The 25081-nt window shown below is 42.7% G+C and overlaps 1 protein-coding gene across 2 annotated transcripts in view; it reads right to left on the reverse strand.

Annotated features, from left to right (window-relative positions):
- Positions 1-571: 571 nt before the first annotated feature.
- The window catches only part of LOC138676461 (cathepsin L-like proteinase), a 32378-nt gene continuing 7868 nt past the window's right edge, over positions 572-25081 (reverse strand). For both annotated transcript variants that reach the window (XM_069765782.1, XM_069765783.1), the window contains exons 3-8: positions 15742-15884; positions 6414-6596; positions 3465-3647; positions 2244-2403; positions 1914-2031; positions 572-840 (exon numbers count right to left, since the gene is read on the reverse strand). In XM_069765782.1, the coding sequence (XP_069621883.1) occupies positions 738-840; positions 1914-2031; positions 2244-2403; positions 3465-3647; positions 6414-6596; positions 15742-15884 (890 nt within the window). In that variant the 3' untranslated portion in view covers positions 572-737. The remainder of the gene's footprint in view (positions 841-1913; positions 2032-2243; positions 2404-3464; positions 3648-6413; positions 6597-15741; positions 15885-25081) is intronic.

The raw sequence follows: 25081 nt of genomic DNA on the forward strand, positions 1-25081 counted from the left end.
GGACATGCCCCCAAAACTATAATGAGTACGTAATTCTATCTAGGCACCATTTGGCAGGCAAACATAAATGGGGCCATGACCCATGGGCCAGTGCTGTATGCTCTAGGCTAAAATTACACAGCCAGCCCTGACCTCTCTTACCACATGGCATCAGTCTCTTCAGTGTCAGATCACTATGCAGTATGACCAGGCACGGTGCCGGGAATCTATTGGACATGTCGGTCCGCCACTGAAAGTGAGCCATCATTCTAACCACAAGATCAGCAAGGGCACTACTACAGATGAAAATGTAATGTACAATTACATGACACCATTCTTAATTTATGTGCAATATACTGCTACTTCTTTTCACTTGCTCTATTGAGTTTTGAACACTATTTACACAAGACAACCCCTTTAAGGATCACTGCTTAATAGCACTACAAACCCCTGACGTGACTCCATACCTTAAAGGGGTATCCTCATGTTATAAAATGAGAGCGTATTGGTATAATATGCCATCAATTTAGGATTGTTTGGGGTCCATCTACTGGAATCCCCATGGTTTCTGAGAATAAAGGACCACATCAAGTTTGCTTATGCATCTTTTTTTTAATTCATCACAAATGTACAAAGAAATAAATGTAGCCGTGTATTGAAAAGCATTAAGGAAGATTCATTACAGGTACTGTAGCTGCGATTACAAGGATTTGCTTTATGGTATGTCAAATAGATCTGATCAATCTTTTTTTTAGACATTAGCGTGTCAAGTCCACAGAGGAAGAATGTGATGCTATACCACACACATTCACATTGCGCCTCATCTTCACATAACCTTTATCACCCCAGTCTTCACCCCAGCTGTAGGAAAAACAGTGAAAGGAAGACATTAGAAAAAGTCTACATTTAGGCAAGCAAACTAATCCAAATCTCCAGTCTCTGCTGATAACACAATTATCTAAACATAAAGCTGACTACTAAGATGCTAGAAACAACTACATGTCTACGTCTCGAGGTCTGGAAAGATGTCAAATAATGCACAATATCTCAGAACTTGGAAGCTTTATAGTGAATTCCTACACTGCAGATATTGTTGAAAAAATTTCTGTGACTGAAAATTGTTCCACTCATATGAATAGGGTTGCTTGAGATGAATGCAGAACTTTCCGCAACACAATCTTCCGCAATGGCCTTGATTTATCAAAGGAATTTTACCAGAATTCTGACATAAATTGCTTTGAAAAGTTTTGTGACTTTTGGTAGAGATTGGGTGGGACCAGGGGTGCGGTAGATACATGACGCTATAGCTCATCTAATTCATGACAATCTCTGCTGTTACTTACTCAATGACTGAAGTAACATTTCTGGTGTGGAGCATGAAGGTGCATGTCACTTGTCACATGCTGCTGATTTCTGACTCCTACATGCGCCCTCATCAAAACTGGTGAGAAAATTGCTGGTCTTGATGATTCAGGGCCAATGTGTGAACATATTCTGTGGCCCCAGAAATGTTACTCCAATCACAGGTTGGAGTAGCATTTCCCATCTAAAGTATGCCATGTCTGCTAATGAATTAGATGGTGGGGCATTGCCAAGCCAGCACCACCCATTTTTTTGGCGTTGGCTGGGAAATTCATAGAAACACCAAACATTGAAAAAATATAGGCAACTTCACACTGTGCAAAAATTTGGCGACTCTTCAATGTCTTCTCGTAAAAACTATTATGTAAGGGCTGCCTAGAGCACAGATTTTACATTGGAACCCAGGTGCTGTAATCTACACCTATACATTTACCCTGAAAGCTTTATTACTAAATTAACTTGCTTTTACAATGCCGTAATCTACATTTTAATCTTACATATCCTTACATTCATTAGTTCTTAAAATATAAAGACACTGCTTGATCCTGTATGGCCTCTGTGAAAGCATTTACCTGTTCCTTACTATCCAGTAATCTATATCTTCATTGGACTTCTGATCATGTTCTGTACCATATCCCACAATAATAACGGCATGATTTGGATATGGACTACAATCACCTTCAAAAATGCCTAAAATCATAATATAAGTTATTGTTTATTTCACAAGGATTATTCTATTGATATACAGAATAGTTTACACTCACAGAAAACATTCCTAAGTATTTCATCAATTTATGATGTGAAAAGCTTAATGCAAACTGAAAGTTTACAGATTTGTGCTATTTTAATTATAAGTTGTTAGAGGCGGTTGATTTTGATTTCTTTTACCAGATCTCACTTACCATTACAATATAGCTGAAAGTCATGACTTGCATCAATCCCAACTGCTATTGGTCCATTAAATCCAACTGCCAGCGCCATATTGTCTTCTCCAGGCAGCAAGAAATATTTGCTCACATTGAAGTTGACAGCATTATCAGGCTTGTATAAACATTGATGTTGCTGGACAATATAGAAACAGATTTGGTTGGCTGGTTATAGATGTGATTCGTTTAGCACAATGAATTATTGGGATACTCTGTTCTCTTAGAATTACAGGCTTCTTTTCTACTTTGCTAGATCATTATAAACATGGACTGCATTGGATAATATTTGTAAGTACAAGGATGTATGAATCCAGTGCAATGGGCAAGCAGTCTTCTTTTAATCAAGCAAGTATAAACTAAAGGATATGTGGTAAAAATTCATGTTAGAGCAGGGAAAAGATCAACACGTTTCAGGTGCTTGGAGCATGCTTATTCATGATGCATCCTTCCTTTTCATACTATTGCACTGTGGCAGAATCGCTATCCATGCTCCAGACTGCAGAGGAAAAATTAACGATGAGCTGGATACTTTCCTATTCAATAATATTTGTAAACTCCTTTTGCCAGGAGCATTTAACTGCCAAATTTAAGCATAAACTACTGCTAACCTGGGCAAGCTGTGGCCCGCAGGCCGCATCTGGCCCTTTGGCTGCTCCTATCTCACCGCCCTCTCAATGCATCCACCCTTTCCGCCTCAATCTGACAACTCGATTACACATGTATTTGTATTGCTTGGGGTGCAGATACTGATGAATAGAATGGTGGAGGATGGAACCGTTGGGTGTGGAGGATGGATGATGTCATTAGATCGTGGTTACCTCTATATTTCTCTTATAGAGAAAACATAATTGTGCAGCTCAAGAAGTGCTTCCGTGTATGGGAGAGACAGACGAGATTTTTGCTGGCTGATTAATCGGTTGAACCATCATCTGGCCGACAACCATCCAATGTTTATGTTGGGCTCTACAATGCATGTGCAAGGTTAACCCTGGCCTGGAAATCCCCTTTAAATTGTGGGGATGATCTGATATTAATTCTCCTGACTTCTCAACACAGGGGCCCCATGGTTTTTCTTAGCTGTGTGGTCTCCAGTGTCTAAATCCACCTAGAGTATGTTCAAACAATAGACCCTTTGTTTTCCATAATCAACAATCTTCATAGTTTTAACAAGAATCTATAAAATATAGAAAAGCTTACCTTCTCTGAATATTCATACTCTTTGGCTTGCATGACACCACGACTTGTAATATATGCCATTGCTTTCTCTGGTAATCCTCCACAGCAGCCACTATTTCCAGGGTCACAGTCTACAAGCTGCTGCTCACTGAATTCAACCAACTCTTTGGTCTTGATACAATGATGTGTCTCAAATACACCCACCTTAAACATAAAAAGTAATATCAAAGGCTTTGTTGCCCTATGGCAGTTCCAATATGTATTTAATTTTTTTTTAAAGCTCAGTGTTAGAATTTGTAGACAGATACTCATATTTCTACTACAGATGTGCTATTGATGTATACCACATTAGCACATACTATAGCCCTATCATCACTAAAAATGTGTAAGCTTATTAGAACACCAATTCAAACATAGTTGGGAACCCATGTAAAATGTAAAGAAAACAAGAATGCAATGATTTGAAAATCTCCTATAATCATATTTTAATTACTACAAGATGTTTAAGCTGCTCCATGCCGTAGGCACTTATGCAACCCCATACCATCAGAGATGCAGGTTTTTGATCTGTGAGCTGATAACAAGCTGGATGGTCCCTCTTCTCTTGAGTCTGCAGTACACGGTATACATGATTTGCATAAATAGTTTTAAAGTTTGATTCATATGACTACAAACAGTTTTCCATTGTTACTCAAGGCATTTTATATGGGCTTTGGCCCAAATATGACGGCAGCTTTTCTGGATTGTGTTGATAAACGGCTACTTGTATGCATGCTAGAGATTTCTGGAAGCATTCCTGAGCCCAGGCAGTGATTTGTCCTACCAAATTGTGCCTGTTTTTAATGCAGATTGCCCATAACTCACAAGATCCAATGATGACATTCGGCCTAGTCCCTTGTACATGTGGATTTCTCCAGAATCGTTGAATCTTTTGATGATCTCATGTACTATAGTTAAATGCTCCACAACTTTTAGATGCAGTTGTTCTCAGATTGGTGAACCTCTGCCCACTGGCGGACACAGGAAGAAGAGGGCCCCTGTGCAAGAATAATATAGGGGCCCTTTGCAGCCCAAAAGCTCCTAAAAATGCAAAATTGCACCTGCTTTGGGTGTAGAAATGGGCCCCATTACCTTTTGAGCCCCTGTGCGGCTGCACAGGTTGCAGCAATGATATGTCCGCCCCTGCCTCTGCCCATCTTTGCTTATGAGAGACTCTGCCTCCTCTCTAACATGCTATTTTAGTACACAATCATGTGACTTAATAGAAAATCAACCCTCTAGCTGTTTTCATTAGCATCACTTAATTTTCCAACCTTTGGTTTACCATGTCCCAAACTCTTTGAGATTTGTTGTTGCTGTCAATTTCTCAATTAGTTAATTTTATTAAATGAAATGGAAAAATGTCTAACTTTCAAGTTCTGATTTGTGTTCTATGTTCTGTTATGTATAAAATATTGCTATATGAGATTTCCAAATCATTGCATTGTTGTTTTCTTTACATCTGACACAACATCCCAACTATTTGGAATTGATGTATTTTTGTGAATGATTTTTTTCAATGACGCTGACAAAAATATATTGTAGGACATGTTGTCACTTTTTAACCATGCTTGCTTTTTTATAGTCTAGCCCATTGTGAAGTGTCTTTAATACACACAATAACTCTGGTTCAAAATATTAAAATATTCACACAAGTTTTTGGCACATAATCCTGTAACATTTAGGTTTTTAAACCCTTTACAACATACGACGTATAGGTATGTCATAGGACGCTTCCCAAGCTTTGATACTTTCTCCGGCGCTGAGCCCGCATGTTTTCAGGCATCTGACAGCTGATCTGATCAGCCGTCATGTGCCTCTAACGCCATCCATGGCAGTTAACCAGTTAAATGTCGCTGTCAATCTCCGACAGCGGCATTTTACATGATTGCGACAGAAGTGCTTTATTAGCCCCACCCATCAGCTCCCCTTGTCACATGATCTTGGGGCGCCGATGGGTTGTCATGGCAACCTGGGGGTGCAGGGCACCCCTGTGGTTGACATTGACGATCTGCTATGAGTGCCGCCGCGTGACCGACGTTCATAGCAGATGATCAATTCTGCTACACATAGCAGAGCTGAAGCCCTTCTATGTGTAGCACAAGTGAGCAGAACATCACAACTTCAAGTCTCCTATGGAGACTATTGAAGCAGGTAACAAGTGTAAAAAAAGTTTTAAAAAATATTTAAAAAGTAAGAAATTTTAAAGTTCAAATCACCCCTTTTACACATATTTGGTATCGCTGCATTCAGAAACGCCCAATCTATCAAACTATAAAAAGAATTAATCAGATTGTTAAATGGCTTAACGAGGAAAAAAATCAGAACTCCTGATCTACGTTTTTTTGGTCACCACAAAATTGCAATAAAATGCAATAGCAGGCTATGAAAACATTGTATCAATAAAAACATGGTATCAATAGAAATGTCAGCTCGCTGCACAAAAATTAAGTGCTCACCAGCCCCAGATCATGAAAAATGGAGATGCTATGGGTCTCGGAAAATGGTGCCTTTTTTTTTTTTTTTACAAACTTTGGATTTTTTTTCACCACCTAAATAAAAAAGGATCTATACATGTTTGGTATTTGCGAACTCATAGTGACCTAGAAAATCATAATAGCAGGTCAGTTAAAAAATTAAGGAATTGCACTTTTTTTGAAATTCCAATGCATTTGGAATTTATTTCCCATTTTCCAGTACACTATATGGTAAAATCAATGGTATCAAAGGAATAACTCGTCCCACAAAAAACAAGCCCTCACATGGCCAAATTGATTAAAAAATAAAAAAATTATGGCTGTGAGAAGAAGTGGAGCAAAAAAATGTGCAAAAGGCGAAAAATCCCAAGGTCAAGAAGGGGTTAAAACTGTCTAAAAAAAAATCATGTTACGTTAAGCTATAGTCTGATAGTACATTAAAAAGTTTTCTTACAGTGGCAAATGCCCAGCAGGATCCACAAAGACCTTGATTTTTTACATGACCCACACATTTTGAATCTCTCCAGTCAACTGTCTCTGGTATGTTGAGATTTCTGGAAAAATCCTGCACAGGGACATAGTTCTGGGACTTTTCATTTGAAAGAAAACATTTCCTAGAAGACCGTTCTTCTGGTGTCTGAAATGAGAAAATTTATATGACTGTACCAAAATTATTCTATACAGTAGGAACAAAATAATTAAAAACAACAAGTGTTACACACGCAGGTGGCGCACGTGGTTCATGGACCCACTGTACCATGGGGCCAGTCTTTCCTAGGGGAGGTGTAGCTAAGCGGCTACCTGGAGTTCACTGGAGTTAGGCTTGAGCTGCGGGTAGCCACCAGGAACTACTCCTAGGCAGTTGCTAGTACTGCAGCTGCTGACCCCAGGGGTCAAATACGCAGACACGGATAGGACTCGGGCTCTGTTCACTTCTTATGACTCCACTGTCCCCAACAAACCAGTTCTTGGGATCTCCAGACTAGAATGGGAACTCGGGTTCTCTGCTTCGGACAACCTAAGGAAAGTGGATGGAATAAACCAGACAGCACATGAAGGTGATCTTCTCCATATGTAATGCTCCTATCTGGACCTCAGGTTGTTTAGAAATAACTTGACTGTTTTTTGGTAAAGCTCATCCTTCACCTTACAACACCCTCACCAGATTCTGGAGCTGTCGGATAAGAATCTTACACCGACTCTTCATGGCTTGTGGTAATAACTGTCCCACCGAAACAAAGCCTCCACTTGCCACGAATACAGCCACAGCCACAGGTGGAGAGGGAATAGTCCCGCCAGGAACACTCTCTCCTACTGGCCCTAGGCTTTGGAATTTTTTAGAATTTAGCATTCTCTATACAAAGACCGTCAGAATGTTCCACACAACCACAGCGATATCGCAATCCCTTCTCATGACTTAGTTCCGGCTGCTGCTCAGCCAGATAACTACTGTCAACCTTAATGGATTCCATACGGGTAGCTGCCTCTACAGGCTGAGGAACAGGTGGATTCTGGAAAGATGGATCCAGATGTGATGGTCTCCTCACACGCATCACCTGTCTGGTCTGTTCCTATAAACTGGGAAGTTTTCGCAGAAGATTCTAGATTCAGTTCATCGAAGATCTTTTGGAAGGCCACCAGGAATGCCTGCAGGTCCGAGGTGACAGAATCCCTTCTCTCCCATAGGGAGTTGAGCCAGGCTAGGGCATGTCTTGCTAGGTAGGTCATTAGGAATCCCATCTTGACCCGATCTGAAGAAAATTGATGGCCCAAAACTTCCTAATGCCGCATGCACTGCTCTAGGAACCCACAACACTGCTTTTCATCCCCATAGTACTGAGGCGGATCAGACACAATGGGTCCCACTCCAGAAGTATAAGCTTCAGATTGAATAGGCATAGTCGTAGGTACTGCAACTTTGGCTGCCTCAACAGACGTTAGGGCTTCCAATCGGGCATCTAGTGTCTGCAGATGAAACAAAATCTTATCCTGGTTCTTTTGCTAGAGGATCAACTGCCAATACAGCCCTTTGCATAGAGAGGTCTGGGAATCAGTGAGGCCCATAGCCAAAGCAAACTGTTATGCATGCAGATGGTATACATGGTTCATGGACCCACGGTGCCACAGAGCCTGGCTTGACTAAGATCAGTGTAGTTAAGGTGCTACCTGGTATTCACTGGAGCTCCTGATGATGGAGTCAGATTTTAGCTGCAGGTAGCCACCAGGTACTAACTCTTAGGCAGTCCCCAATACTGCAGCTGCTTACCTTAAGGGGCAGACACGGATAGGACTTGGGCTCAGTTCAGTCTACTAGGTTCTGAATCCTCTGCAGAACTGTTATGGACATGGACTCTGGCTGATTCGGAGACAGGATTTAGCAGTCTGGATACACGGAATACGCGGATAGGCACACATCCAGATGCACGGGTGTTGGTACCTCTGGAGTGGCCAGGGTTCAGGAATAGCGACACAAGGGCCAGGGACTTTGGGTTCAGGACTGGCCACATTAGGATCACGGACTTCAGGTTCAGGATTGACCCTACAAGGATCAAGGACTATGGATTCAGAACTGGTCACACAAAAACCAGGGACTTCAGGTTCAGAACACTGGTCACACCAGGACCAGTGAACATCACTACTCACTAGGAGAGCACCTAACTTACTAATTTATTTATTTACTTTGTTCAATTATATGTCGCCATTAACTCCATATCGCTATACAAACATTATTGCACTGTCCCCATTGGGGCTCACAATCTAGAATGATACATATTGCTCTTAGCCCCTCCCTACAGGGGAGGGGGCCTTTTATACAGGATGGCTCCTGTCATGATCCCAATGGCAGGGGATCACAAAAGGACAAGCACAAAAACAAAACAAGCTCTAGGGTGATGGAACCTGAGCTGACCGCGATCCTGAACCTAAACACACAACTAGCAGTAGCCGGGGAACGTGCCTACGATGATTCCTAGACGTCTCGCGCCAGCCGAAGGATTAACTTCCCCTATTAGAAGAAACACAGACCTCACTTGCCTCCAGAGAAACACCCCACAGAAATAGCAGCCCCCCACATGTAATAACGGTGAAATGAGAGGAAAGCACATACGTAGTTATGAAAATAGAATCAGCAAAAATGAGGCCCGCTAAAGCTAGATAGCAGAGGATACAAAAGTGAACTGCGCGGTCAGCGAAAAACCCTTCAAAAAACCATCCTGAAATTACTTGAACTCATGTGCCAACTCATGGAACATGAGTAATTTCAGCCCACTAGAGCAACCAGCAGCAAGGAATCACATATCAGCAAGCTGGACTAAGACAAAAATAAAGCAAAACGTGGAACAGGAAAATCAAAACTTAGCTTGTCCTGAAGATAACAGACGCAGGGAGCAGAGGTAAAAAGACACGCTGATTACATTGATAGCCGGCGAGGAAATGACAAAAAGGCCAGGTTAAATAGGAAACTCCCATAACCTGATGGAACAGGTGGACACCAGAGACCGCAGAGAACACAAGTCACCCAGTACCATCAGTAACCACCAGAGGGAGCCCAAAAACAGAACTCACAACAGTACCCCCCCTTGAGGAGGGGTCACCGAACCCTCACGAGAACCACCAGGGCGACCAGGATGAGCCCTATGAAAAGCACGGACCAAATCGGCAGCATGAACATCAGAGGCAATCACCCAAGAATTATCCTCCTGACCATAACCCTTCCACTTGACCAAATACTGGAGTTTCCGTCTGGAAACACGAGAATCCAAGATCTTCTCCACAACATACTCCAATTCACCCTCCACCAGCACCGGAGCAGGAGGCTCAGGCGAAGGAACAACAGGTACCTCATACTTCCGCAACAACGACCGATGGAACACATTATGAATAGCAAACGATGCCGGGAGATCCAAACGAAATGACACAGGGTTAAGAATTTCCAAGATCCCATAGGGACCGATGAACCGAGGCTTGAACTTAGGAGAAGAGACCTTCATAGGAACAAAACGAGAAGACAACCACACCAAGTCCCCAACAAGAAGTCGAGGACCCACGCGGCGACGGCGATTAGCAAACTGCTGAGCCCTCTCCTGGGACAACTTCAAATTGTCCACCACATGACTCCAAATCCGATGCAACCTATCCACCACCATGTCCACTCCATGACAATCAGAAGGCTCCACCTGACCAGAGGAAAAATGAGGATGAAACCCCGAATTACAAAAGAAAGGAGAAACCAAGGTAGCAGAACTAGCCCGATTATTAAGGGCAAACTCGGCAAGCGGCAAAAAGGAAACCCAGTCATCTTGATCAGCAGAAACAAAAACCTTAAATAAGTTTCTAAAGTCTGATTAGTTCGTTCCGTCTGGCCATTCGTCTGGGGATGGAATGCAGACGAAAAGGACAAATCAATGCCCATCTTAGCACAGAACGTCCACCAAAATCTAGACACAAACTGGGATCCCCTGTCAGAAACGATGTTCTCCGGAATGCCATACAAACGGACCACGTTTTGAAAAAACAGAGGGACCAACTCAAAGGAGGAAGGTAACTTAGGCAAGGGTACCAGATGAACCATCTTAGAAAAGCGGTCACACACAACCCATATGACGGACATTTTTTGAGAGACAGGGAGATCCGAAATAAAGTCCATGGAAATGTGCGTCCAAGGCCTCTTCGGGATAGGCAAAGGTGACAACAATCCACTGGCTCGAGAACAGCAAGGCTTAGCCCGAGCGCAAACTCCACAAGGCTGCACGAAAGAACGCACATCCCTCGACAAGGAAGGCCACCAAAAAGACCTGGCCACCAAGTCTCTAGTACCAAATATTCCAGGATGACCTGCCAACACAGAAGAATGGACCTCGGAGATGACTCTACTGGTCCAATTATCCGGAACAAACAGTCTTTCCGGCGGACAACGATCAGGTTTATCCGCCTGAAACTCCTGCAAAGCACGTCGCAAGTCTGGGGAGACAGCCGACAAAATCACCCCATCCCTAAGGATACCAGTGGGCTCAGAATTTCCAGGGGAGTCAGGCACAAAACTCCTAGAAAGAGCATCCGCCTTCACATTCTTTGAACCTGGCAGGTATGAAACCACAAAATTGAAACGGGAGAAAAACAGTGACCAACGAGCCTGTCTAGGATTCAGACGCTTGGCAGACTCAAGGTACATCAAATTTTTGTGATCAGTCAAGACCAGCACACGATGTCTAGCACCCTCAAGCCAATGACGCCACTCCTCAAATGCCCACTTCATGGCCAAAAGCTCCCGATTACCAACATCATAATTCCGTTCAGCGGGCGAAAATTTTCTAGAAAAGAACGCACATGGCTTCATCACTGAGCCATCGGAGCTTCTCTGTGACAAAACCGCCCCCGCTCCGATCTCGGAAGCATTAACCTCAACCTGAAAAGGAAGCGACGTATCTGGCTGACGCAACACAGGAGCAGAAGAAAACCGGCGCTTAAGTTCCTGAAAGGCCTCCACAGCCGCAGGAGACCAATCAGTAACATCAGCACCCTTCTTAGTCAAATCCGTCAAAGGCTTAACAACACTAGAAAAATTAGTTATGAAGCGACCATAAAAATTAGCAAAGCCCAAGAACTTCTGTAGACTCTGTAGACTCTTAAGAGATGTAGGCTGCGTCCAGTCACAAATAGCCTGAAGCTTGACGGGATCCATCTCAATAGTAGAAGGGGAAAAAATATACCCCAAAAAGGAAATCTTCTGGACTCCAAAGAGACATTTAGAACCCTTTACAAACAAAGAATTGGCCCGCAGGACCTAAAACACCTTCCTGACCTGCTGAACATGAGACTCCCAGTCATCAGAAAAAACCAAAACATCATCCAAATACATGATAATAAATTTATCCAGATATTCACGGAAAATATCGTGCATAAAAGACTGGAAGACAGAAGGAGCATTAGAAAGTCCAAAAGGCATCACCAAATACTCGAAATGGCCCTCAGGCGTATTAAATGCGGTTTTCCACTCATCACCCTGCCTTATCCGCACAAGATTATACGCACCCCGAAGATCAATCTTAGTGAACCATTTAGCCCCCTTAATGCGAGCGAACAAATCAGTCAACAATGGCAAAGGATACTAATATTTGACTGTAATCTTATTCAAAAGACGATAATCTATGCAAGGCCTCAAGGAACCATCTTTTTTGGCCACGAAAAAAAAACCTGCTCCCAAAGGGGACGAAGATGGACGGATATGTCCCTTTTCCAAGGACTCCTTAACATAATTCCGCATAGCAGTATGCTCTGGCACTGACAGATTGAACAAACGACATTTAGGGAATTTACTGCCAGGAATCAAATCTATAGCACAATCGCAATCCCTGTGAGGAGGAAGCGAACTGAGCTTAGGCTCCTAAAAAAACCTCCCGATAATCATACAAAAATACCGGAACCTCAGAAGGAGTAGATGAAGCGATAGAAATCGGAGATGCATCATCATGAACCCCCTGACATCCCCAGCTTAACACAGACATTGTTTTCCAGTCTAGGACTGGGTTATGAGTTTGTAACCATGGCAGACCAAGCACTAAGACATCATGTAAATTATACAGTACCAGGAAGCGAATCACCTCCTGATGAACGGGAGTCATACGCATGGTCACTTGTGTCCAGTACTGAGGTTTATTCATAGCCAAAGGTGTAGAGTCAATTCCTTTCAAAGGAATAGGAACTTCCAGAGGTTCCAGACTAAACCCACAGTGATTGGCAAATGACCAATCCATAAGATTAAGGGCAGCGCCTGAATCCACATAGGCATCGACGGAAATGGATGATAATGAACAAATCAGAGTCACAGACAGAATGATCTTAGACTGTAAAGTACCAATGGCAACAGACTTATCAACCTTTTTTGTGCGTTTAGAGCATGCTGATATAACATGAGCTGAATCACCACAATAAAAACACAATCCATTTTTCCGCCTATAATTTTGCCGTTCACTTCTGGACTGAATTCTATCACATTGCATTATCTCAGGTGCCTGTTCAGAAGACACCGCCAAATGGTGCACAGGTTTGCGCTCCCGTAAACGCCGATCAATCTGAATAGCCATAGTCATGGACTCATTCAGACCTGTAGGCGCCGGGAACCCCACCATAACATCTTTAATGGCCTCAGAAAGGCCATCTCTAAATTTTGCAGCCAGAGCGCACTCATTCCACTGAGTAAGCACCGACCATTTCCGAAATTTCTGACAATATATTTCTGCTTCATCTTGCCCCTGAGAGAGAGCCAATAAAGCTTTTTCAGCCTGAATCTCTAGGTTAGGTTCCTCATAGAGCAAACCCAATGCCAGAAAAAACGCATCCACATTGAGCAACGCAGGATCCCCTGGTGCCAATGCAAATGCCCAATTCTGAGGGTCACCCCGCAGGAAAGATATAACAATCTTGACCTGCTGAGCAGGGTCTCCAGAGGAGCGAGATTTCAAAGAAAGAAACAACTTGCAATTGTTCCTAAAATTCAGAAAACTAGATCTATCTCCAGAAAAAAACTCTGGGATAGGAATTCTAGGTTCAGACATAGGCGTATGTACAACAAAATCTTGTATATTTTGAACCTTAGCAGCAAGATTATTCAGGCTGGAAGCCAAACTCTGGACGTTCATGATAAACAGCTGAGGTCAGAGCCATTCAAGGATTAAGAGGAGGAAAAAAAACAGCCAAGCTGCAATTAAGGCTAGGCAGCAAACACTGAGGAGGGGAAAACAAAAAAAAAAAAAAAAACTTCCTCAGACTACTTTTCCTCCTGCTTCAGCCAAAACGATGACCAATTCTTTATGGCCGGCTATACTGTCATGATCCCAATGGCAGGGGATCACAAAAGGACAAGCACAAAAACAAAACAAGCTCTAGGGTATTGGAACCTGAGCTGACCGCGATCCTGAACCTAAACACACAACTAGCAGTAGCCGGGGAACGTGCCTACGATGATTCCTAGACGTCTCGCGCCAGCCGAAGGATTAACTTCCCCTATTAGAGGAAACACAGACCTCACTTGCCTCCAGAGAAACACCCCACAGAAATAGCAGCCCCCCACATGTAATAAACGGTGAAATGAGAGGAAAGCACATACGTAGTTATGAAAATAGAATCAGCAAAAATGAGGCCCGCTAAAGCTAGATAGCAGAGGATACAAAAGTGAACTGCGCGGTCAGCGAAAAACCCTTCAAAAAACCATCCTGAAATTACTTGAACTCATGTGCCAACTCATGGAACATGAGGAGTAATTTCAGCCCACTAGAGCAGCCAGCAGCAAGGAATCACATATCAGCAAGCTGGACTAAGACAAAAATAAAGCAAAACGTGGAACAGGAAAATCAAAACTTAGCTTGTCCTGAAGATAACAGACGCAGGGAGCAGAGGTAAAAAGACACGCTGATTACATTGATAGCCGGCGAGGAAATGACAAAAAGGCCAGGTTAAATAGGAAACTCCCATAACCTGATGGAACAGGTGGACACCAGAGACCGCAGAGAACACAAGTCACCCAGTACCATCAGTAACCACCAGAGGGAGCCCGAAAACAGAACTCACAACAGGCTCCCAGCTATTGGGTGGGAGCTATCTTGTAGGTGCGTGTGCTGGCCCTTTAGGAACAGGGAAGCAGGTGTGCGCCGCTGGGAACACAGAGACCCAGGGAGCACACCAGATGACACCCCGTTTGGCCGGAGCGGTAAGCATGTCAGTGTACCTGCATAGAGAAGTAAGGGAATCCATGCAGAAATGCCAGCAGCAGCGTTCAGGAACTGTTACACTCTACTCTAATATGGGCACACATTCTATAGACTTTCTATTAGCATTCACCAGGAGGAAAAGCTATATCTCGTCTCCAGGTACTTACCTACACGCAACCTCTGATCCTCACAAGATCTCCTTCTCTACTCCCCTCTTATCTCCGCTTCCCACAATCGTATACAAGATTTCTCTCGCGTATCACCCCTACTCTGGAACCCTCTACCACAATATATCAGACTATTGCCTACCATCGAAACCTTCAAAAAGAACCTGAAGACCCACCTCTTCCGACAAGCCTACAACCTGCAGTAACCACCGATCAACCAAACCTCTGCATGACCAGCACTATCCTCACCTACTGCATCCTCACCCATCCCTTGTAGATTGTGAGCCCTCGCGGTCAGGGTCCTCTCTCCTCCTGTACCAGTTATGACTTGTATTGTTTAAGATTATTGTACTTGTTTTTATTATGTATACCCCTCCTTACGTGTAAAGCACCATGGAATAAACGACGCTATAAAAATAAATAATAATAATAATATGTGCAAGTTTATGACTAGGTAAAGTTCCTAGGCAAACTGTAAGCCAGGCAACATAAGGTCATAAGTGCATAGTTCTGTAAATTCTATGCTTCTTCTTTATCTACTTAAATGAGATTTTCAGGGCTTAGATATTTATGACCAAAGGGTGAGTCATCAATATCAGACTTGTGGAGGTCTAACGCAGCTCTCAAGACGGTTGGATGTACATAAACAGATCAACAACAACACTGCTCTCTGCAGTGTGTATTGGCCATTGTGTTGTACTGCAGCTGTTTGCAGCCACTACACATTGTATGGACCTGTGCAGTTCAGGCACTATACAATATATCCTGTATATCTAGCTGCCACAGTAACTGCATAAAGCTGATCTCTGGAGGTATCAGCCAGGCTGCTAATGATCTGATACTGATGACCAACCTAAAAAAAACCTTTTAATACGTTTTACATTGTTTTAGGCTACTTTTATAAACTCACCATGTCAGCAAACTTATTCATGGCCATTCTGTATCTGGATAATCCCTGATCGGCCAGTTGATTGTGTTTCTGTACTTTCTGCCATGTTGCCTCCCACGCTTTCCTCCTGAATATCTCATCTCGAAAATTACTGTACTCCTTGTCTATTTTGAATTTATGAAATAAAATCAGTAATTAGATAATTTATTGTGTGAATATATGGATTAATACAAATTGCACATGTAACATAATATTACAATTAAAACTGGTCAATACAATATATAAAGAAATCTTCTCTTCGTGTGTCAGGTTCTCAACCAGGCTCCCAACCCTTCCCCCCCACTGACCTGTGCCTGGCAGTAAGACAACTGGCTGCAGCCGAAGCCTCCCATTCTGTGCCCGAAATTAAAACATTGATAAGTCTCACACTACGACTAGGAGCGCTGCATTGATCTCCGTTTGTTTGTGTCAACACTTGATCATACCTATCAGTTAAATGTTTAATATGTACTGTATGAATGTAAGTCAGCAGAGCGTAAGTCCGCAAGGACAGGGTCCTCTCCCCTCTGTACCGGTCTGTCACTGTAAATTTGTTTACTGTAAATGATATCTATAACTCTGTACGTAACCCAGGGGTGTCAAACTGCATTCCTCGAGGGCCGCAAACAGGTCATGTTTTCAGGATTTCCTTGTATTGCACAGGTGATAATTTAATCACCTGCAGAGAATGATTCCAGCACCTTGTGTAATGCAAAGGAAATCTTGAAAACACGCATGGTCTGAGGCCCTAGAGGAATGCAGTTTGACACCCCTGACGTAACCCCTTTCTCATGTACACCACCATGGAATTAATGGTGCTATATAAATAAATAATAATAATATGAAGGTGCCTGACAGTAGGATGAGGCATGTGGGATTTCAAAATGTTGGAAGGGAATTTGTCACGTTAACAAGCAGTCTGATCTGTCAGCTATATGTTATAGACTAGGAGAAGCTGCCTGTCATATTCATTTCTTACCTTAAATCCCTGCCCATTCTAGGTTTGTAGCTCATTTGGGTGGTCTCAATCTGTGAATGACAGCCATCTATGTATGGATGTGCATACAGGGAAGACTGTCAATCATTTATTAGCCTACTCACTGGACCTTTGAGCCTCAGTCTCTCCACAGTACACAGTAAAAGTTGCTGGACTGTAATAACGCCTGGATTTATATATACCAGTTATCAGCCATCACTTGTTATGTTCAATAGCCTGCTAGTTTTTTTTTCATATCAGATCAGCTGAGCAGTTCTAACTTTCTCTCCTAACCCAAGACTTGGCATTGTGTTCTGTGTCCCTTATCACCGATAATCCTCTTGCCCTCTGATATCCCCCCTTTTCTGTGCTCACAGTAAACACTCACTGTAAGGGCTCATGCACAGGACTGATGTTCTATCAAACAGCACAGAAGGAATCCTCCAGCGATGATGGATTAGTCTAACCTATGCTTTTCGATGTAATACCTCATTCATGATAACATGAATAAGGCATTACACCGAAAGGCGTAGGTTAGACTAATCGCCGTGGATTTGCCTGCATTTCCCTGCTTTTAGCATGCTGGAAAAACATCAAGTTTTATACTCACCCATCATTGCTGAAGGATTTCTTCTTTGCTGTTCAGTTGCATCAGCCCTGACCAGAGTGTCTCTTGCGATGCTTCTCAGTCGCAGGCTCACGAGAACACTACTTTGGACTATCCCTTGGTGTTTGACTATGATAGTCTGTGGGGCCAAGTGTTACATGGGAAAAATCAGAGACATGTCTGATTTTCATCTGAATGTTGGATCAAAATTGGCAAAGCATGTCTATGGGTCTTTGAAAAAAATCAGACTGCACTAGGATGACATCCGAGTGTGGTTCATTTTCACGGACTGACAGCATGGAGAAGATGGAGAAACTTTTTTACCTTCTCTTGACGTTCGAGAAAAAATGTTGCCACTCTGATCAATCAATCAATCAAAGTCTGATCAGAGTACTCGGACTGTTGTTCGCTAGTGGTCCAATTACTCTTAGCAGACTTAAGTGAAAGGTAAGCAGAAGTGTGTACTGTGGGTAAATAGTATAATGCAGTGCATTTTGGGAAATAATGGAAAAATAGGCATAAGTAAATACTGCTGACAAGCTCAGGGAGAACAGGACATGCCCGCTGCTCTTTAGACAAATGTAAAAAGCGTTTCCTGTGGGTTAGGCTACAAGGAGCAAAGACTGGAATAGCACAGGTGTCAGGTACTATATAGAAATGTGCATTTTAATTACATGAGTTAATTACCAAATAAACCTGTTCCAACAATACTACAGCTCTGGCAAAAATTAAGAGACCATTGCAAAATTTTCAGTTTGCCTGATTTTTCTCGTTATAGGTACCGTATATACTCGAGTATAAGCTGACCTGAGTATAAGCCGACCCCCTAATTTTGCCACAAAAAACTGGGAAAACTTAGTAACTCGAGTATAAGCCTAGGGTGGAAAATGCAGCCGCTACTGGTAAATTTCAAAAATAAAAATAGATACCAATGAAAGTAAAATTAATTGAGACATCAGTAGTTTAAAGGGAACCTGTCACCCCGTTTTTTCAAGATGAGATAAAAATAGCGTTAAATAAGGGCAGAGCTGTGCTTTATATTAGTGTATTTTTGGAGCCTTTATTCCCCACCTGTGCTGCCGAAATACCTTTGTAAAGTCGCCGTTTTGGGCTGTCACTCACGCTGGTCTGGTCATATGGGCGTGGTGACAGCGCTGTTTCTCCCCCAGATCTCCGTTGGTGGCGTAGTGGTGTGCGCATGTCCAACTGGCGAATCCACTGCGCAGCTTGAAGGAAAATAGCGCGATCTGCGCTATTTAGCCGTTTATCGGTGGGCGCGGCCATCTTTGTGAGGCCGTGTGTGCGCAGATGGTTCTTCTCGGCTTCAGGAATATGGCCGCGGGATGCCGCGCGTGCGCAGATGGCGATCGCAGCGGCCATTTTCCTGCAGCCGAGATGCGAACTCGGCTTCAGGAAAATGGCCGCCGAGATCTCCATGTGCGCACGCGCGGCATCCCACGGCCATTTTCCTGAAGCCCCGGGAAGCCGAGAAGAACCATCTGCGCACGCGCGGCATCACAAAGATGGCCGCACCCACCGATACACGCTGAATAGCGCAGATCGCGCTATTTTGCTTCAAGCTGCGCAGTGGATTCGCCAGTTCGACATGCGCACACCACTATGCCACCAACGGAGATCTGGGGGAGAAACAGCGCTGTCACCACGCCCATATGACCAGACCAGCGTGAGTGACAGCCCAAAACGGCGACTTTACAAAGGTATTTCGGCAGCATAGGTGGAGAATAAAGGCTCACAAAATACACTAATGTAAAGCACAGCTCTGCCCCTATTTAACGCTATTCTTAGCTCATCTTGAAAAAACGGGGTGACAGGTTCCCTTTAAGTGTTTTTGAATATCTATATTGAATCAGGAGCCCCATATAATGCTCCATACAGTTTATGATGGGCTCCATAAGATGCTCCATATAAAAATATGCCCCATATAATGCTGCACAAATGTTGATTATGACCCCATAAGATGCTCCATACAGACATTTGCCCCGTATAATGCTCCACAAATGTGGATTATGGCCCCATAAGATGCTCCATACAGATATTTGCCCCATATAATGCTGCACATGGCCACATAAGATGCCCCATACAGATATTTGCCCCCATATCATGCTGCACATGGCCCCATACAAATGCCCCATACAGATATTTGCCCCCATATAATGCTACACATGGCCACATAAGATGCCCCTTACAGATATTTTCCCCCATATCATGCTGCACATGGCCACATAAGATGCCTCATACAGATATTTTCCCCCCTATCATGCTGCACATGGCCCCATAAGATGCTCCATACAGATATTTGCCCCCATATAATGCTGCACATGGCCCCATACAGGTATTTGCCCCCATATAATACTGCACATGGCCACATAAGATGCCCCATACAGATACAGTTAGGGTCAGAAATATTTGGACAGTGACACAAGTTTTGTTATTTTAGCTGTTTACAAAAACATGTTCAGAAATACAATCATATATGTAATATGGGCTGAAAGTGCACACTCCCAGCTGCAATATGATAGTTTCCACATCCAAATCGGAGAAAGGGTTTAGGAATCATAGCTCTGTAATGCATAGCGTCCTCTTTTTCAAGGGACCAAAAGTAATTGGACAATGGACTCTAAGGGCTGCAATTAACTCTGAAGGCGTCTCCCTCGTTAACCTGTAATCAATGAAGTAGTTAAAAGGTCAGGGGTGGATTCCAGGTGTGTGGTTTTGCATTTGGAAGCTGTTGCTGTGAGCAGACAACATGCGGTCAAAGGAACTCTCAATTGAGGTGAAGCAGAACATCCTGAGGCTGAAAAAAAAGAAAAAATCCATCAGAGAGATAGCAGACATGCTTGGAGTAGCAAAATCAACAGTTGGGTACATTCTGAGAAAAAAGGAATTGACTGGTGAGCTTGGGAACTCAAAAAGGCCTGGGCGTCCACGGATGACAACAGTGGTGGATGATCGCCGCATACTTAATTTGGTGAAGAAGAACCCGTTCACAACATCAACTGAAGTCCAGAACACTCTCAGTGAAGTAGGTGTATCTGTCTCTAAGTCAACAGTAAAGAGAAAACTCCATGACAGTAAATACAAAGGGTTCACATCTAGATGCAAACCATTCATCAATAACAAAAATAGACAGGCCAGAGTTAAATTTGCAGAAAAACACCTCAAGAAGCCAGCTCAGTTCTGGAAAAGTATTCTATGGACAGATGAGACAAAGATCAACCTGTACCAGAATGATGGGAAGAAAAAAGTTTGGAGAAGAAAGGGAACGGCACATGATCCAAGGCACACCACATCCTCTGTAAAACATGGTGGAGGCAACGTGATGGCATGGGCATGCATGGCTTTCAATGGCACTGGGTCACTTGTGTTTATTGATGACATAAGAGCAGACAAGAGTAGCCGGATGAATTCTGAAGTGTACCGGGATATACTTTCAGCCCAGATTCAGCCAAATGCTGCAAAGTTGATTGGACGGCGCTTCATAGTACAGATGGACAATGACCCCAAGCATACAGCCAAAGCTACCCAGGAGTTCATGAGTGCCAAAAAGTGGAACATTCTGCAATGGCCAAGTCAATCTCCAGATCTAAACCCAATTGAGCCTGCATTTCACTTGCTCAAATCCAGATTTAAGACGGAACGACCCACAAACAAGCAAGACCTGAAGGCTGCGGCTGTAAAGGCCTGGCAAAGCATTAAGAAGGAGTAAACCCAGCGTTTGGTGATGTCCATGGGTTCCAGACTTAAGGCAGTGATTGCCTTCAAAGGATTTGCAACAAAATATTGAAAATAAAAATATTTTGTTTGGGTTATGTTTACTTGTCCAATTACTTTTGACCTCCTAAAATGTGGAGTGTTTGTAAAGAAATGTGTACAATTCCTACATTTTCTATCAGATATTTTTGTTCAACCCTTCAAATTAAACGTTACAATCTGCACTTGAATTCTGTTGTAGAGGTTTCATTTCAAATCCAATGTGGTGGCATGCAGAGCCCAACTCGCGAAAATTGTGTCACTGTCCAAATATTTCTGGCCCTAACTGTATTTTCCCCCATATCATGGTGCACATGGCCCCATCAGATGCTCCATACAGATATTTGCCCCATTTGCTGTTGATGCGATTAAAAAAATTAAACAATTACATACTCACCTCTCTGGCCCCCGACACTTGCTATAGTCACCTGCTCCCCATTCCACCGCTGACCGCCGCTGTGTCTTCCCCATCCTCTGCACCAACGTTCAGGCAGAGGGCAGCACGCACTAATCGCGTCACCACGCCCTCTGACATAAGTGTCACTGCGGAAGACACAGCGGCGCCGACGAAGGGACGAGGAGCAGGTGAATATCACGCACTGCCCCGTCATACTTACCTGCTCCTGGCACCATCGCTGCACGTCTGTTCCCCGGCGCCGCATTTTTTTCCTGTAGTGAGCGGTCAGCCGTTACCGCGCATTACAGTAATGAATATACGGCTCCACCCCTATGGGAGGTGGAGCCGCATATTCATTACTGTAATGAGCGGTACCATGTGACCGCTCACTACAGTAAGAAGCTGCAGCGTAGGTGAGTATAATTAGACAGCCCCCGCTCCCCCTCCCCTGCCGACCCCTCGGTATGACTCGAGTATAAGCTGAGAGGGGGACTTTCAGCCCAACAAAGTGGGCTGAAAATCTCTGCTTATACTCGAGTATATACGGTATATTTTTGAGTAAAATGTAAATTGTTCTTTTATTCTATAAACTACTGACAACATGTCTCCAAAGTTCCAAGCAATACATTTTGTATTTATTTTCTGAAAATGAGAAATAGTCGAAATAACAAAAAAATGTATTGCTTGCAGACCTCAAATAATGCAAAAAAACATGTTCAGAATCATTTAGTAACAACAATACTAATGTTTTAACTCAGGAAGAGTTCAAAAATCAATATTTTGTGGAATAACCATGATTTTTAATCACAGCTTTCATGCTTCTTGGCATGATTTCCACCAGTCTTTCATATTGTTTTTGGGTGACCTTATGCCACTCCTGGTACAAAAATGTAAGCAGTTCTTCTTTGTTTGATAGCTTGTGACTATCCATCTTCCTCTTAATTACATTCCAGAGGTTTTTAATGGGGTTCAGGTCTGGAGATTGGGCTGACCATGACAAGGATTTGATGTGGTGGTCCTTCATCCACACCTTGACTGACCTAGCTGTGTGGCATGGCGCATTGTTCTGCTGGAAAAAACCAGTCCTCGGAGTTGGGGAACATTGCCTGAGCAGTAGGCATCAACCGTTTTTTCCATGATAACCTTGTATAAGGCTTGATTCATATGTCCTTCGCAAACAATAATCTGCCAATTCCAGCCTTGCTGAAGCATCCCCAGATCATCACCGATCCTCCACCGAATTCCACAGTGGGTGCAAGCACTGTGCCTTGTACGCCTCTCCAGGTCTCCGTCTAACCATCAGACGACCAGGTGTTGGGCAAAGCTGAAAACTAGACTTATCAAAGAAAATTACCTTACTCCAGTCCTCTATGGTTAAATCCTTATAGTCATTGGCAAACTTCAGCCTGGCTCTCCTTTGCTTCTCATTGATGAAAGGCTTTTTTCTAACTTTACATGACTTGAGTCCTGTCTCTAGGAGCCTGTTACGAATTGTTCTTCCTGTGCACTTCACCCCAGCTGCCATTTGCCCTTTCTATTGTAGGTCGCTTGATGTCATCCGCTGGTTGCTGAGTGACATTTGAATAAGATGACGGTCATCTCGGTCAGTGGAGAGTCGTTTTCACCCTCTGCCAGTCTGCAGCTTTGTTGTCCCCATTGTCTGCTGCTTGACCTTGTTATAATGGACTGCTGTCTTAGAAATTTAAGGATGGAGGCAACATGATGCTCACTGTGTCCCTCCGCTTGAGAAGCCAGAATTGAGGCCTTCTTTTCCTCACTCAAGACTTTTATTTTCCACTCCTTTGGCATGGTTAAAAGTTATTTTTTCATTCCTATTACTTTTGGGATATTACTAGCACTTTTTTTGTCATCCAGCTTGTCCTATTGCAAGAGGATTGTGAACACCACAGCAGTGTTTTTTTTTATATACTTTCCTTCATTAAATAAGATTTGGTTCAGGTGATCACCTAATCAGAAGCACATTAAGTAGAATGAGGTGTACTCTGGTTGGAATTAAACTGACATTGGAATGGAATGGAAGTCAGACATGAAGCTGATTTTTGTAAAACTGTGCAGTGGTCTCTTAATTTTTGCCAGAGCTGTATATATCAGTCTGTACAGTTCCTCATGCTCTATAACATAATGCCTGAATGTTGGAGAACATTTTCATACTCCCTTTAATCACTTGTTCCACATATACAGTAAATAAGATGATGGCGATCCTACAGAACTAAGCAGCACTATCTAAGCTTTTCCGTTGATAGGGTTGTAAGAGGAGATGGCTGTTTGTAAAACATGAATTTAACTGACAGATATCTTATGAGGATAGCCAGCTTTAACTCTCTCCCCAACCAGGTGAAATACCATTTTTTAAGCTTTTGTTTTTTCCTCCTCTTCTTCCAAGAACCACACTTTTTTTATTTTTCTGTTGTGAATATAAAACGTCTACACACCCCTTTTAAAATATTACGTTTTTATCATGTAAAAAGTCATACCAAAAAGAATTATATCAGAATTTTTTTAACCTTTAATGTCTGCCATAATCTGTACAAATCCATTGAGAAATAACTGAAATAATTTTGAAGTTAGAAAACCCTCTCATAATTATAATAAGAAGACAATTGGTCATTGAGGCTGCCAAAAGGCCTACCGTACCAGGAATTGCTGCAGGAATTTCTGGCAAGTACTAATAGTGGACTACATGTGAAAACATTTTCCCATATTTTTCATATATCTGGCCTGTGTGGAAGAGTGACAAGACAGAAGCCTTTTCTAAGAATACAAACATCCAGGCTACGCTTTACCAAAACTTCCATCAAGTCTGCCAAAAGCATGTGGGAAATTGTGTTGTGGCCTGATGAGACCCAGAGTTGAACTTTTTGGGAATATCTCCAAAAAATTTGCTTGGTGTAAAATCAATGTGGTGCGCCACTGAAAGAGCACCATACCCCCAGTGAAGCATGGTGGATATAGTATAATGCTTTTGAGCTCTTCCTCGGTTGCTGAATCCGGAGCTTTAGTAAAGGTGGAGAACAGTATGAATAGTTCTTAATATATGTCAATTTCGCAATAAAACATTCAGCTTGATGCTAAAAAGCTGAAAATAAAGAGAAATTTCATGATAACGACCCTAAGCATGCCTCCAGATCAACAAAACCCAGCTAAATATTTATGTATATACAGTATATATTTATTTATACTTTATATATTGTTGCATGATGTTTATCCACTATATATACTATATATACATATATGTATATATACAGTATATATATATATATATATATATATATATATATATATATATATATATATATATATATATATATTTATATATACCTTTGTGGTTAAAGGGAACTAGTCATTAGCTTCATGCTACCCAAAGCACAGACAGCATGAATCAGACCCTGGCTTTGCTATTATAACCAGATGTGTTTCATTCTGAAATTCTACAGTGCCCCTGTAATTTGAATTGGTCATTTCTCAGTATTTTTTTCCAGGAATCAGTAGGGGACTAATGTGGTGACTAAGGATGTGGCTTTGCATCAATCTGCTTGCAAATGTAAACAAA

This window comes from Ranitomeya imitator, chromosome 4 (assembly GCF_032444005.1).
Source record: "Ranitomeya imitator isolate aRanImi1 chromosome 4, aRanImi1.pri, whole genome shotgun sequence".
In the NCBI taxonomy this organism is placed as follows: Eukaryota; Metazoa; Chordata; class Amphibia; order Anura; family Dendrobatidae; genus Ranitomeya; species Ranitomeya imitator.